Source organism: Tarenaya hassleriana, unplaced genomic scaffold (assembly GCF_000463585.1).
Source record: "Tarenaya hassleriana unplaced genomic scaffold, ASM46358v1 Cleome5, whole genome shotgun sequence".
Lineage (NCBI taxonomy): Eukaryota > Viridiplantae > Streptophyta > Magnoliopsida > Brassicales > Cleomaceae > Tarenaya > Tarenaya hassleriana.
This window is the reverse complement of record NW_010967707.1, coordinates 4,670,560-4,685,312: the sequence shown is the minus strand read 5'-3', so window position 1 is coordinate 4,685,312 and position 14,753 is coordinate 4,670,560. Positions and strand designations below refer to the sequence as shown.

At 40.8% G+C, this 14,753-nt stretch overlaps 3 protein-coding genes across 5 annotated transcripts in view; 2 read left to right on the top strand and 1 right to left on the bottom strand.

Annotated features, from left to right (window-relative positions):
- On the top strand, window positions 1-4,394 carry LOC104826957 (beta-glucosidase BoGH3B). Of its 2 annotated transcripts, none has more exons than XM_010559942.2 (12): window positions 1-101; window positions 523-759; window positions 1,273-1,477; window positions 1,605-1,695; window positions 1,819-1,964; window positions 2,041-2,284; window positions 2,540-2,644; window positions 2,741-2,923; window positions 3,061-3,262; window positions 3,393-3,885; window positions 3,963-4,043; window positions 4,145-4,394. In XM_010559942.2, exons 2-12 carry the CDS (start codon window positions 540-542, stop codon window positions 4,167-4,169), a joined length of 1,995 nt encoding a protein of 664 aa, XP_010558244.1. In that variant the 5' UTR covers window positions 1-101; window positions 523-539; the 3' UTR covers window positions 4,170-4,394. The 2 variants fall into 2 exon arrangements, with proteins under 2 accessions (XP_010558244.1, XP_010558245.1); XM_010559943.1 differs by having other exon boundaries at window positions 4-101; window positions 384-759.
- Window positions 4,395-4,512: 118 nt separating this feature from the next.
- LOC104826958 (DExH-box ATP-dependent RNA helicase DExH3) lies at window positions 4,513-11,977 on the top strand. Its single transcript, XM_010559944.2, has 20 exons — window positions 4,513-5,704; window positions 6,120-6,274; window positions 6,383-6,470; window positions 6,580-6,813; window positions 6,888-6,983; window positions 7,092-7,226; window positions 7,360-7,519; window positions 7,624-7,754; window positions 7,869-8,039; window positions 8,295-8,567; window positions 8,736-8,930; window positions 9,074-9,277; window positions 9,383-9,452; window positions 9,531-9,679; window positions 9,986-10,294; window positions 10,390-10,449; window positions 10,543-10,695; window positions 10,790-10,900; window positions 11,004-11,491; window positions 11,732-11,977. Exons 1-20 carry the CDS (start codon window positions 5,444-5,446, stop codon window positions 11,742-11,744), a joined length of 3,456 nt encoding a protein of 1,151 aa, XP_010558246.1. The 5' UTR covers window positions 4,513-5,443; the 3' UTR covers window positions 11,745-11,977.
- A 116-nt stretch (window positions 11,978-12,093) lies between these two features.
- LOC104826959 (DNA gyrase subunit A, chloroplastic/mitochondrial) overlaps window positions 12,094-14,753 on the bottom strand; it is an 8,222-nt gene continuing 5,562 nt past the window's right edge. Inside the window, exons 19-28 of one of the 2 annotated variants that reach the window (XM_010559945.2) lie at window positions 14,584-14,709; window positions 14,287-14,444; window positions 14,091-14,172; window positions 13,832-13,996; window positions 13,636-13,737; window positions 13,354-13,490; window positions 13,131-13,254; window positions 12,728-12,782; window positions 12,524-12,623; window positions 12,094-12,444 (exon numbers count right to left, since the gene is read on the bottom strand). In XM_010559945.2, coding sequence (XP_010558247.1) covers window positions 12,291-12,444; window positions 12,524-12,623; window positions 12,728-12,782; window positions 13,131-13,254; window positions 13,354-13,490; window positions 13,636-13,737; window positions 13,832-13,996; window positions 14,091-14,172; window positions 14,287-14,444; window positions 14,584-14,709 — 1,203 coding nt within the window. In that variant the 3' untranslated portion in view covers window positions 12,094-12,290. The remainder of the gene's footprint in view (window positions 12,445-12,523; window positions 12,624-12,727; window positions 12,783-13,130; window positions 13,255-13,353; window positions 13,491-13,635; window positions 13,738-13,831; window positions 13,997-14,090; window positions 14,173-14,286; window positions 14,445-14,583; window positions 14,710-14,753) is intronic. The other variant, XM_010559946.2, reaches the window with a different exon arrangement.

Sequence of the window (14,753 nt, the reverse complement as noted above, 5' to 3'; positions counted from 1 at the left end):
ACTCGGAATCTGCTTCAGAGCGTTTAACTTTTTTTCTCGCTTTCATTCACTGAGAAAATCAAAAGAACATATTTCTGTTTTTGGGTTCGTCTTCTTCATCTGTAAGTCCTTTTTCTTTGTTCGAAGTATCGCTCGATTCAGTGAATTTTTATCTTCATTTTGCAAAAAACTTGAAGAATTTGGCAGATAAAACAAGAAAAATTTGGTCACAGAATCGTGGGTTCACGTTCTTTTCTGTGCCCAAGCATACAATCTGAAAAAGTAGCAAAAGTTTGAATCTTTGTGGGGGGAAAAGCGCTTTCTTTCTCTCTAGCTTTTTTGCTTGCTTTTTACATTTGAGGAAAAAAAATGCTTGCTTTTTCTGTTTGGCTGCGGAGAAACAGGAGCTTGAAAAATTTTCAGGATAAGTGACGAGAAAATAGAAGGAACAGGTTGTGAGGGGACATCTGGTTCTTTGTTAAGGTGACGCTTGAACTGAGAATCCATTGTTGTTTTTGGGTTTCGATTTTTTCTATTTTTCAGATTTGCCCGTCACGAAAATGGGCATTATTTTGGCAAGAATTTTGTGGATTTTGTGGATATGTGGGTGGGTTTGTGCGGTGGAAGGAGATTACGTTCTATTCAAAGACCCGAAACGGGAGGTGGAAGATAGAGTTGCAGATTTGTTGAGTAGAATGACTCTGGAAGAGAAGATTGGTCAGATGGTGCAGATAGACAGAAGCATTGCTTCTGTCAACATAATGAGAGATTACTATATAGGTATGCTATGTTTTCCCTCACATATTATAATTTTATGCCATAGTTTGACCATTTCTTCCTGATTGCCAACCATTGTTTATGATTTGGGTATAAAGTTGGAAACTTGGTGGGCCTTTCTCGGAATTACTATAAAGATTTCAACTTGCTTCTACGCAATGTAGGACCAGTATCTCTTTTTTTATGCCTCATTCAATTCCTCTCTATTCTTGAACTCTATGATACAATATTGATAGGTGATCCATGCGTTGAATACTTATTTTTCTATTTTCTTGTTTTCGGTTTCCAAGTATGTTGAATGACTATTCTTGAACTATGTAGAGGGTCTCGTTCTTGATTTGAGTTCACCTAAGTCTGGTTTCATATCATCTTGTTCTTCAAGAACTAGATAAGCTTTTTGTTACCCATCTCCTTTTTGCTGGCGTTTAATATTCATGAGAACTGCCCTTATTGTCCGAACATGTGAAACAGATACATCAAATGCTTGATAGAATTTTGCCCTTTTGATATGTATAGGCAGTGTATTGAGTGGTGGTGGTAGTGCCCCACTTCCTGAAGCAACTGCTCAGAGTTGGGTTGATATGATAAATGACTATCAAAAGGGAGCTTTATCAAGTCGTTTGGGTATTCCAATGATATATGGCATCGATGCTGTTCATGGGCACAATAATGTCTATAATGCTACCATATTTCCGCACAATGTTGGGCTTGGAGCCACCAGGCAAGTATTAGTTCTGATTTGTTTCCATTCAGAAGATGCTGTACTTTCTTCGTTTCCTTTCCTCTCCTCTTCCAAACAGCTGGGAACTGCATTAGTGACATTAATGTTGGAACTTCGAGTTCCACAGGGATCCTGATCTAGTTAAGAGGATTGGATCTGCAACTGCACTAGAAGTCAGAGCCACTGGAATTCCATACACTTTTGCTCCATGCATTGCGGTACTGAATCTAAAATGAATCAATATCCGTGTATGTTAGCATTATTACAAAACTGGCAAACTACCTTCATATCTACAGTACTAGATGCACTTATTGGACTTGTTCCTTGCTCGTTTCCTGTAGGTTTGTAGAGATCCCAGATGGGGTAGGTGTTATGAGAGCTATAGCGAGGATCACAAAGTGGTGGAAGAAATGACTGACATCATTCTCGGATTGCAAGGAGATCCTCCTCCTGGCTATACACATGGAGTTCCATATGTTGGTGGCAAGTAGGAATTCTGCTAGTCTGGTGTATTATATGCCTTATATGATCTGTTCATTCTTTCATTCACTTAATTTCGGTAGGGATAAGGTTGCAGCATGTGCCAAGCATTTTGTGGGAGATGGTGGGACAACCAGAGGAATAAATGAGAACAATACTATGATAGACATGCATGGTCTACTCAGCATTCACATGCCAGCATATGCTGATTCAATCTACAAAGGCGTTTCCACAGTCATGGTATCATATTCAAGCTGGAACGGTGAGAAGATGCATGCAAACACCCAGCTGATCACAGGGTACCTCAAGGGCATCCTTAAGTTTAAGGTTTGTGTTCACCAATTCATTCTCATATCCTTTTTGTGTTCTTGTAGTATCCTTTTCTTAATGGATTCACATTCTTTGAGAACCTTTTAGCGTTAAATTTTCATGTGATAGATATTCTTGAAAGCTTTTCTCATGACAAAAACCAAAAGAATTTATTTTCATGTATTGAACTTGAAAAATTTATAGTAGATAAACTGAATCTCAAGGAGTGAATTTCACTGCTCACTTCTGGCTATTTTTGGATGAATTGTGCAGGGTTTTGTTATCTCAGATTGGCAGGGCATTGATAGAATTACTTCACCTCCACATTTAAACTACACATATTCTGTCCAAGCTGCAATTCAAGCTGGCATCGATATGGTTTGTGTCAAATACCATGGACATTTCTGGACTGAAACTGAAAACTGTAAACACTGTCATGCTTAACAAACTATTTTTGAAACTAACGTATTGCAGGTAATGGTCCCCTTCAACTTCACCGAGTTCATCAATGATCTTACATCCTTGGTGAAGAACAATGTAATCCCTATGAGCCGGATTGATGATGCTGTCACAAGAATTCTGTTTGTGAAGTTTACCATGGGTCTTTTCGAGAATCCTTTGGCTGATTACAGCTTTGTCAATGAACTGGGAAGCCAGGTTTGTTTGACCTGACATCGTTCCTGAACTCGCTAAAGTTGTTCAACCTGGAATTTTCGTACTTTCAACTCTGCAATTAGTTTGAAATTTGATGTTGCAAGCAATTTCACAATGATGACAGTTCTTATTCGTGTCAGGCACATAGAGACTTGGCAAGAGAAGCTGTTAGGAAGTCTCTTGTGTTACTTAAAAATGGGAACAAAACCAATCCTCTGCTCCCACTTCCTAGGAAGGCTTCAAAGATCCTTGTCTCTGGGACACATGCTGATAATTTAGGTTATCAGTGTGGTGGATGGACCATCACTTGGCAAGGATTTGATGGTGACAAATCCACTAGGGGTATGTTGCCAACTTTTATTTTCCCCGAAATATGGAGTTATTATCCTGAGACTGATACTAATTCCCTAGCAACATTTGTTTTGTGTGGGAAGAAGAATGTCAAAATCAAAGTTCTGCGTTCCGTTTTCAGGGACTACGATTCTTGGCGCTGTAAAATCTGCTGTTGACCCGAGCACAGAAGTCATCTACCGTGAAAACCCGGATGCTGAATTCATCAAGTCCAACAACTTTGCTTATGCCATTGTTGCTGTTGGTGAAACCCCTTATGCTGAGACAGCAGGGGATAGCACTGAATTGGCCATGAAGGACCCTGGTCCTGCCATTGTCACTACAACTTGTCAGGCCGTGAAGTGTGTCGTAGTGCTCATCTCGGGCAGACCCATTTTGATGGAACCTTACATGTCGTCAATTGAAGCCTTGGTGGCAGCTTGGCTACCCGGGACAGAAGGCCAAGGTGTCACTGATGCTATTTTTGGAGACCATGGATTCAGTGGTAAACTTCCTATAACATGGTTCAGAAACATTGAGCAGTTGCCCATGAGTTATGGGGATTCACATTATGACCCACTCTTCCCTTATGGGTTTGGACTTGAAACTGAATCAGTTTCAAGCATTGTTGCGAGGTCAATCTCTCTACCCTGTTTCTGATGGAATCTTGCATTCAATATGGTAATAACCCAATACACCGTGATGCAAACAGGTCAACTTCGGGTTCTGCTGCCAGAAGGCCTTGCTTATTTGTGGTGCTTGTCTCTGTTACATTCTATCTGTTTCTCGACGGGTACAATGGTTTATCTTTAGCTGTCTTCGATAATTGGCTGAAACCCATTCTGATTCTTTGTTATCTAGTAAAGTCTGACAGATTAGGCAAAATTTTTGTAGGTTAAGCCGAGTCTCGCAAAGATGAAAAGCTACAATCCTACTTCATCGGAGTTAGCTTCAGCAGCCTTAGAGGTTCTTAGCAACATGTTTTCTACTAGTTGTATCGAGAAAGAACTGAACTACCTCCATTCTGGTCAGGTTATGTCAGTCTGAAAATCGAGCATTCTTGAATGTTTACCGGAATGCTCTCTACCTGGATAGTTTACATTCGAATCTCTAACGTTATCACGGGAGAAGGCTTTTCGCATCATTTTTCATGGCAAGTTCATTCGTGTGATCAGGAACCTGCAACTACTACCATTTAACGTTGTGGGTAAGGCTTGAATCAAAGATTTTGTGGCAATGATAACACGCGGATCAAATCTTGTAAAGAAAGATGATGTAAGAATGCAAGAAAGCAGAGAACTTTGTGTTTTCTTTGTTGAAGAAGAAGCGTGTGAGATGACATAGCCGTCACGTGGGGATCCGTTATCTGGAAAATCCGATATTCGCACGAAGATGAGACTAAGTTCGGTTTCGGATGAGTTTGGAGCCTGAATATTACGATTAAAACTGACTTCGCCTCTCTTTCCACCCCTTCCGGCTTCGATCTCGCTGTCTTGCTCAGGACCAACCTGATGCCACTCTCTTCCTGTCATCCATTTGTACCCCCTTTGTCAGGCGCATCTGCGATTTTTTTCAGGCAGGGCATCTGAAAATGCTTGATGGGTTCGTCGAGTTCTTCATGTTGAAGGAAGAACTCGACGAAGCTTCTTTAGAGAAAGGTAACTTCTTTCAGATTCCACCTTTGCATTGATTAATTAATTCTCTCTGCGTGATTTTTCAGACGAAATGATTTTTGCCCATTTCACCGTTTTCGTTGGCAGTACTTTGGATACAAAATATAATGTTAAATTCATATACTTCTATCAAAATAATTTCCGTGTATTTTTTAAATTTTTGATAACAATAATAATTTTAAGGTATGGTTGAGGGGGAAAATATCGAATTTATTTTTCTACATTGTTTATTATTTCAGCATTTGTGAAATTTGCCGAAAAAAAAAACAGGTATTTTTCGTATTTGTGAATAAACCCTAAACCCCTGGAAACCCAAGTCAGGGAACCTAATCTGCGTCTTCTGGATATTTGTCTTGACTGAAAATTTTATGTCGGAAGAGAGAACCCAGTTGGGTTGAGAGCAGAACCAAGCGGAAAGTTGTTTCCTTTGCTTGAAAACTGGGGGAGGAGGAGGAGGAGAAAAGTTCACTGTTGGAGCGAGTTCTAGAGCCATGATTAATTATCGATATCCCTTTCTAGAATGCGATTCACGAAGCAAATAAGCCTCTTTTTGGGGCAGACAACAAAGATTCGCTGTCGGCCTTTCTCTTCGAATCCATCTCTGTCGAGATCGTATCTCGCCGGCAGGAGCATCTCGGTGTCTGGTTCGACTCTGTTTCTTATCCCGAAGTGTAGTGGTTGTATTGGCGGAAGTTTCTTCCCTATTCGTCGTCGACTCTGGGGACATGCTGCCGAGCAGTTTTCGGATGATGAGTACGAGTGTGAATTCGAGGAACATAAGGTTCGTGTTCTGTTCAAATAGGATTCAAAGTTTTAATTTTGGATTTTAGATATTGAATTCAGGATCTTTACAAAAAAAAAAAAAAAGCTATTGAATCCAGGAGAAAAGATGAATTTCTGGGTTTAAAGTATAGAAGAAACTCGAATGTGCCCAAAAAACTTGTGAATTCGATTAATCAAGTTTTCTTATTGATCTTAGAAGGAGAAATACTATCAAATTTGAAACTTGTTATATGCTGTTTATTGCAATTTATAGTTGTATATAAAGATGAATTGTAGATGATGACTATATCATGAAAATTTTCATTGAAACTTTCATTTCTCAATGGCTTGTATCGTATCCTTTTTCTCCTCAACTAAATTCTCATGTCCAATCGGGGAATGATCTGACTTATGGCAAGGAGAATTGTTTGTAGGCATCATCCTCAGTGGCCAATATAGATGAGTGGAAGTGGAAACTGGGAATGCTGTTGCGGAATGAAAATGAACAAGAAATTGTATCTAGGGATAAAAGAGATCGAAGAGATTATGAACAGATCTCGAATCTGGCCAAGAGGATGGGACTGTACAGGTGCATAAACCTTATCTTCTTTTCCCCTCAGATCAATACCAATGCATTTCCTTTGCTATGGTGCTAATCCATATATCGCTCCTTGGCATTTTCGTTCTAAATCAATAGTGAGATCTATGGGAAAGTGGTGGTTGCGAGCAAGGTTCCTCTTCCCAACTATCGCCCAGACTTGGACGATAAGAGGCCACAACGAGAGGTAACCATGCCTTCAGGGTCTTCCAAAACCCGGATGTTGTAGATTGTTTATAGCTTTATGATTGGTGGTATTGTGCTAAAGTGAAGTCTCAATGCATATTCGCCTGCAGGTGGTCCTTCCTTTGGGTTTGCAGAGAAGGATCGAGGGGCTGCTTCAGGAACACCTTGATAGGCAGCAGCTAAACTCAGGGAAAAATGGTGAAAGTTCAGCTGAGCCTCAGCCTAACAAGCAGACCGAAGAAATTCCTGATGAAAACTCCTATTCATTTCTTGATGGGTCGTTAATGGAAAAGGTGCTTCAAAAGAGGAGTTTACGCATGCGTAATATGCAGAGAGGCTGGCAGGTGATATCTTGGTTTCGTTACAACTTTCTCAAAGAACTTTGAGTTATTTGGTACTTATTTTGGTGAAATATTAGGAATCTGCTGAGGGAAAGAAGATGATGGAGTTTCGGAAGTCGTTACCTTCATTCAAGGAAAAAGAAAGACTTCTTCAAGCAATTGCTCAGAACCAGGTTAACTTTAGAAACGATGATTTTTACAGTTCTTTCTGTTGAGCATGAAAATTGAATGACTGTAGGTGTCCTACTTGCTGCATGAGTGATGCCATTTAAAAATTTCAGGTAATAGTGATTTCTGGGGAGACCGGATGTGGTAAGACAACTCAACTTCCGCAGTACATTTTGGAATCAGAGATAGAGTCTGGTCGGGGAGCATTAAGAGTGTCGGCAGAGAGAGGAGAACCCCTCGGTGAAACAGTGAGTCCGGATGCCCAAAATTCATACTCACTTGAATTCGAAAGTATTCTTCCTTCCAATCAATAGTGGGAAATTATGTTTGGAACGTTTCTTGTTTATCTTGATTTCATAACCAGCGGAGAATTTTTGGTAGGTCGGGTTCAAAGTTCGATTGGAAGGGATGAAAGGAAAGAATACCCATCTGCTTTTCTGTACAAGTGGTATTCTACTCAGACGGCTGCTCAGTGATCGCAACTTGAGTGGCATAACACATGTTTTTGTTGACGAGATTCATGAGCGAGGCATGAACGAAGGTATACTACTGATTCTTACGAATCCAAATTGTGTTTCGGTTTTGTAAATCATCTCTTTTTGTCCTAATTCTCTTTTATGCTCCTCTCTTTCCCGTTGCTTGCAGATTTTCTATTAATTGTGTTGAAGGAGCTTCTTCCACGGCGTCCAGATTTGAGATTGATTCTGATGAGTGCCACTTTAAATGCCGAACTCTTTTCCAATTATTTTGGTGCAGCACCGAAAATTCACATTCCTGTGAGCCAAATGCTCTTTTGCATCATTTTTTTGCCAATTATTTTGGTATTCACACTCTTGACTTGAAAAATATGCAATAGTTTAATTTTCTCATAAAGTTTAAAACTTGTTCAGGGCTTCACGTATCCAGTGAAGGCGCATTTTTTGGAGGATGTTCTTGAAATGACTGGATGTAAGCTAACATCTTTCAACCAAATTGATGATTATGGCCAAGAAAAGACGTGGAAAACACAACGGCAGCTAATGCCACGCAGAAGGAAAAACAAGATCACTATTCTTGTTGAGGTATTGTGCTTATTTTTGTGGATATGAAATGGAGAATTTTTCAGCTATTCACCATAACAGTAAAATCTCAAGTGTGGGAAGATATAGATGAATCCCCCCACCCCCATTTCTTTTCTCAACTGTCAAGCTTTACTAACCCGTTTTTTTCTCTGTAAATGTGAACGGTGAAGAGCATGAATATTTTTTCTGAAAATGCAAGTCTAGGGTTTACTATGATCATTGATTACTTCACATGTCGTTTTTCAAAAATTGCAGGAAGCTCTCAGCAAATCAAATTTTGAAAACTATAGCTCCCGGACACGTGATTCACTTTCATGTTGGATGCCTGATTCTATAGGATTTAATCTCATCGAGGCAGTTCTTTGTCACATATGCCGGAAAGAACGTCCAGGCGCTATATTAGTATTTATGACTGGATGGGATGATATCAGCTCTCTTAGGGACCAACTTAAAGCCCACCCCCTCTTAGGTGATCCGAACAGGGTTCTGCTTTTGACATGCCATGGCTCAATGGCAACTGCAGAACAGGTAAGCGTCATTTCCATGTTGTCCTTTCACTTTGAGTTTTGGCTGTTGATTTAGTTACATCTGCTTTCTCAACCTATTAAGAACAACAAATAATTGAAAAAATATAGTTATGTAAGATATCTTCTCTAATATAGTTGCCTCTGTTTCACGTTCCTACTCGTACTGCAGAGGCTCATTTTTGAGAGACCACCTCCCGATATACGCAAAATTGTTCTTGCTACGAATATGGCAGAAGCAAGTATCACGATAAACGATGTAGTTTTTGTGGTTGATTGCGGAAAGGCGAAAGAGACCACATACGACGCTCTGAACAATACACCGTGCTTGATACCGTCGTGGATATCTCAGGCTTCTGCTCGGCAGGTGAATCCGTGGTATTTTTGAAACAAGGATATGATAGTTCAGGAACACGTTTCATGTCTGTATTCGAGATTTTTCTTGGAGGCTCTGTTTTCTTTCACGGGTTTTTTTCTCTCTCATTTTTTCTTTTATATTTTGGATTCCAGAGAAAGGGAAGAGCAGGGCGGGTACAGCCTGGAGAATGTTATCACCTATACCCGAAATGTGTTTATGATGCTTTTGCTGAGTATCAGCTTCCTGAACTTCTGAGAACTCCATTGAACTCCCTCTGCTTGCAAATTAAAAGTCTACAGGTTGAAAGCATTGGAGAATTCTTGTCTGCTGCTCTTCAGGCTCCTGAACCTTTGGCTGTAAGTGGCTGGTTATGTGTCAATGAGAATCTTCATAGATTCCTGATTGTCTATTGCCCTTTCGGTTTAGGAACATGTTTGATATAATTGCATATTTCGTGACAGGTGCAAAACGCTATTGAGTTTCTGAAAAAGATTGGAGCACTAGATGAGAAGGAAAATCTGACAAATCTTGGTCAGTCTTCCTAATTCTTGCACAACACATGTCCCTGCAAGTGCATGACTTGATTTCTTGTTTTCGATGTTCCATCAGGAAAGTTCTTATCAATCCTTCCGGTTGATCCCAAGTTGGGGAAAATGCTAATAATGGGCGCTATCTTCCGCTGCTTTGATCCTATACTTACCATTGTATCCGGGCTTAGCGTCAGAGATCCTTTTCTCCTACCGCAAGACAAAAAGGCCGTAAGTAAAATGTCCACCTACCTATCTAGTAGTATACGATGAAACTGTGGATAATGAAGAGTATACAACGATCTGTTGATGATATTGCATAGATCCTGCAGAAAAATAATCACTGAATCTACTCTGAATTTTGGATTTTTTATGATTTTGTGATGGAATTGTTCCTGGACCTTGAGCAGTATTTCAAAGTTTCAACCTTTACTCAGACTTTTTTGGTCAAGAAGATGAATGAAATGCTTGTGGAATTCCCGTGGTTTATCCCGAAAAAACTTAAAGAACGTACATGTCTTCCTCTTATTTGTGTAGTTAGCTGGAACAGCAAAGGCGAAATTCTCCGCAAAAGACTATAGTGACCATATGGCGCTTGTTCGCGCCTATGAAGGTTGGAAAACCGCGGAGAGAGAAGGATCGGCGTATGAGTTCTCGTGGAGGAATTTCCTCTCTGCTCAAACCCTTCAGGCAATACATTCTCTGAGGAAACAGTTCAGTTATATTCTGAAAGAAGCTGGTTTAGTGGTAGACGATTCATCGGTAAACAACAAGCTAAGTCACAATCAACATCTTGTGCGTGCTGTCATTTGCTCTGGCCTTTACCCTGGAATAGCATCTGTTGTGGTAAACCCGAGATTTTTTGTTTGCCCGTAAATTTTTCTTTCCGATCACAGTTTCAGTGAATTCACAATGTACGCTCTTTTTCATTTTTTTCTCAGCACAGAGAGACTTCCATGTCTTTCAAGACAATGGATGATGGTCAAGTATTATTATATGCGGTGAGCTATCGTCGATCACATTCTGAAGTATATAGTCTCTTGAAACCGCTGTGTAATATTTAACAGTTTATTGGTTTATGATTCGAAATTCAGAACTCTGTAAATTCTCGGTACGAGACTATTCCGTACCCGTGGTTAGTCTTTGGCGAGAAAGTAAAGGTGAATGCAGTTTTCATCCGGGATTCAACTGGTGTCTCTGATTCCATTCTGATCCTTTTCGGCGGCGCCTTGAGCAATGGGGTGCAGGTAGAAAAGATTTTCTTACCAAACTATTTATCGCCTTACTGTTCGGAAAAGAATTGTTATGGATCTGATCGTTCACATCTGCATTACATTTCAGCTGGGGCATCTGAAAATGCTTGATGGGTACATCGATTTCTTCATGGACCCAAACTTGGCAGAGTCCTATGTGAAGCTGAAGGAAGAACTCGACAAGCTTCTCCAGAAAAAGGTGGAACCTTTAGATTTCTTCACACTCTCAGTGTGGTTTTTCATATGAAAAGGAGTGCAGAAAGAGAATGATTTTTTCACCATTGTTTCATTGTTTCTTCCAGCTTGAAGATCCGAGCATTGACATCCACAAAGAAGGGAAGTATCTCATGCTCGCGGTCCAAGAACTCGTGTCCTCAGACCAATGCGAAGGAAGATTTGTCTTCGGTCGGGACACCAAGAGACCAAACCAACCAAAATCCGGGGAGGAGAAATTCTCGAGAGACGGAACAAACCCGAAAAGCCTGCTTCAGACGCTTCTGATGAGAGCAGGACACTCCCCACCAAAGTACAAGACGAAACATCTGAAGACGAACGAGTTCAGAGCGCTTGTGGAGTTCAAAGGCATGCAGTTCGTTGGCAAGCCTCAGAAGAACAAACAGCTCGCCGAGAGAAACGCAGCCGTCGAGGCTTTGGCCTGGTTAACTCATACCTCGGAAAATGGCTCTAACCTTGACGATGGAAACCAGGTTGATTCTTCTCCGGTTGATGTCACTGACAATATGCTAAAACTCCTGGGAGGACGCCGCCGCCGGCGGAGATCCAAGGGCAGGTAGAGAAATTTTTTTCTCCGGAGCTTCTCTGGGTCTGTATACAGGGATAAAGTTTTGAAATTATAAAGTTTGTGGTAGTTAACCGTCGTCGAAATTAAAAAATGTGGGGTTTCTTTGTAATCTGAGCAATAATTAAGGGAACTTACAAGAATTACTTCATTTTTTTCTCTTCTCAACTGCCGTAGCGACACGTGGCATTTTCTCCTTAAGGCGCTTACTATTCTACACGAATCTCTCAGGTTCTGTGTCTGAAACGTTATCGTGGCTTCAATGTCGGCGTTGATGTTTCGCGCCAAAACCTCTGGAGGAAGCTTGCTTCCCTCGGGAAGAAAGAATCAATGACGCCTCATTATAATGTTTGGATCCACTGGCTCAGACCAAAGGTCCTTTGTCTTGCCTTTACCGTTGCAGGCCAACTTTCCGTCAACGTTCGGACAGAATCAAAGCCCACTCTGGAAATCTTCTTGGTATTCATCATCTTTTATTCTTCTTCTTGGTTTCCATCCTAATGTTTCAGATTATGAGCAAGAAGATCAGATCACATCTTCCTCATCGGACAATCTTAAATTTCAACATATGATTCAGCCGTCAAAACGCGGAGTGAAAATGCGTCGACTTCCTCCTTTTTCTAGTTGCAGAGACATTAGATAAGGGAACAACAACATGACCACTGTGTTACTGATCAACCTGTACTGGGATTGTCTCCTACTCAACCGCAAGGTTGTCGGAATTCCCAAACAAGATGGCACACTCTTCGCATATATAATGGCGACATCCAGAAGAAAGATAAACAGAAATTTACAGGCTTGCAGAAACCTCTCGGGATGATTCAGATTCTTGACCTTCAGTGTCATCGTTAGGAGGTATTCCTTCGCTTTGTTCCTCTGCTCCCGAGATCAAAGACGCTGATTGAATCTTTCCGGTGTGATCTAGCCGCATTAGAATCACCCCCCTGTGAAACCCGGGAAAAAAAATCGTAAAGTGTTGCACATTTTGGGGCACATGGAAGAGTATGGATTTGTTCTTAGTACCGAGCGCGACGAGAACGGATGGAGATGTCCCTGACTTTGATTCGGTTGACAGTTCCACTATGGCTCACTAGAACTACTTGTTCATCACTCTCTCCATCCTCTGCAATATTTGAACACAGACATGATTTGAGAGAGTGAAGTCTAGGAAGATGAACAGATGAATAGAGAGAGGACCAGTGTGTTTTTAAGGGAGAGTATTCTCACCTGCTAAGGAGTAACCGACCACGAAAACAGCAGCCAAACGATCATTGGACCCAAACTGAAACAAGTCGAGAAAATGGTGTTAGCAGTGCTTATCAAACCAAATGCCTGTTGAACCCCCCAAAATCGCAGAGTATCTGCCCACGAGTTGGGTACTGGAAATCTCGGATACTCGTCCACTGACGGGAAGAGTATGAATCCATCGCTGATGAGAACCCGACCTTCGGATTTGAGTTCAGGTTCGAGTTCGGCCAATTATCCATATCCATGGTAACCCGGGCCGAGGGAAGAGAGAGAGCAAGTACACCGGAAAACCCGAGAAGGCAAGACCGATGTCGGGTACCCGACCGAACCCACCGAGGAGAACCAGAGATAAGGGGATAGAGATCAAGAAAAGGGTTTGTACCTTGTAACCAGCTAAGCCAACTCTGTACAATGGCGACATCCGGAAGCTACTCACTGGAACACGCTTTCCATAGCCACTCTCGCACACAAACAATAGCCATGGACCACCACTGCAGCTCTTCCTACTTTCATTTGGTGAGAGAACATTAAAAAAAGCCATGTAACCGAATTTTCGAGAATCAGATTTTTATTAAGGGTTTCCATCTGTGGGGTTAAAAACTTACTCGCTAGATTGATCTTCCGACTTCTTCTCCATATCTTTACGTAGGGAAGCTGGTATAATGTCCATGCTCGCCATCTTATCACCTTGTTTAAGTCTCATTGCAGTTACTCCCTTTGTATTTCTGCTAAGGGTTCGAACCTGATTCACAATTTAAAAAAAAAACACACATTCTTTTTCACAAACACTGTCTGAAACGCCATTGGCAAAAGGTTGAAGAAAAAGACAATTTTTCATCTTCAATGCAAAATCTTGTTTTTGTTTTGTAATAAAAAGCACGACTTACACCATCACATGAACTAAGGATGACCATTCCTTTCAGAGATGCCATCGCCACAAGGTCGTCACTTGAGCAACATCGAACCCATTTCAATTCATCTCCAGGAAGCTGGAAAATGCATTATATTAGGTTTTAAAAATGATCTTGTTAACAAGTACATATAGAAATAAGAACAGAATTCAAAGATTAGAACAAGACAAACCAATTGAATTGCTATGATTCCAGTTGAACGTATTCCAGAGAACAAATTCACAGCAACTTTCTTGATGAATCCATTCATCGTAAGCATCAGAAGATAACGATCTTGGCCAAACTCACTAACAGGAACGATTGAAGTTATTCTTTCTCCACTCGAAAGAGATATGATCTGTTCCCATAATCAAAATAATACATTGGTCACTTAGCTTTTCTGCTGAGTAAAAAGTTATATAGTGAAAGCAAAGCATAGATGCACTGAGCACCTGAACCAATGGTGTCCCGGCTGCATTACGGGAACATTCCGGAATTTTATATGCCCGGGACGAGTAGACTATACCACGATCACTGGAGATTAACCGAAAAATGCATTTCCGAAGCCAGGGATAAGTAAGTAAATAATCTTAATGTGTCAGTTAAAGCGGATTTAGAAAATGGAAATGGGTAATTAGCAGGAGGTACCTGAAAAAGAGGACATGGTCATGTGCATGGCAAACAAGAAAATCCGACATTGTATCATCAACTCTCAGTTTTCCAACGGATTTACCAATAGTGCCACGATGCTGAAGATTGAATGTATTAGCCTTCATCCTCTTAACATAGCCCTTTTCACTGATTGCCTGAAATATACATCACAAGTTGAAGTTTTTTTTTAAAAAAAAAGAAAGAACCCGAGTTTTCAACCTCGAGAAACACAAGACAGAAAACTTCAGAATGCACAAGCTCAAATATTCAATAGGTTGAAGTTATGAAACATGCCAAAAGCATCTCTTCATTTGGAATGACATCGATATCTTCCAGTTCACCACTATCAGAATCCTCGAGCACTGAGCGCCTGGGGCCTGAGAATCTGTCCTTCAGCTCTATTGCTTCTTGTTCGATTACCTACAGATATGAGAGAGAAATAAGTGTAGGGGAAGGGATAAAGG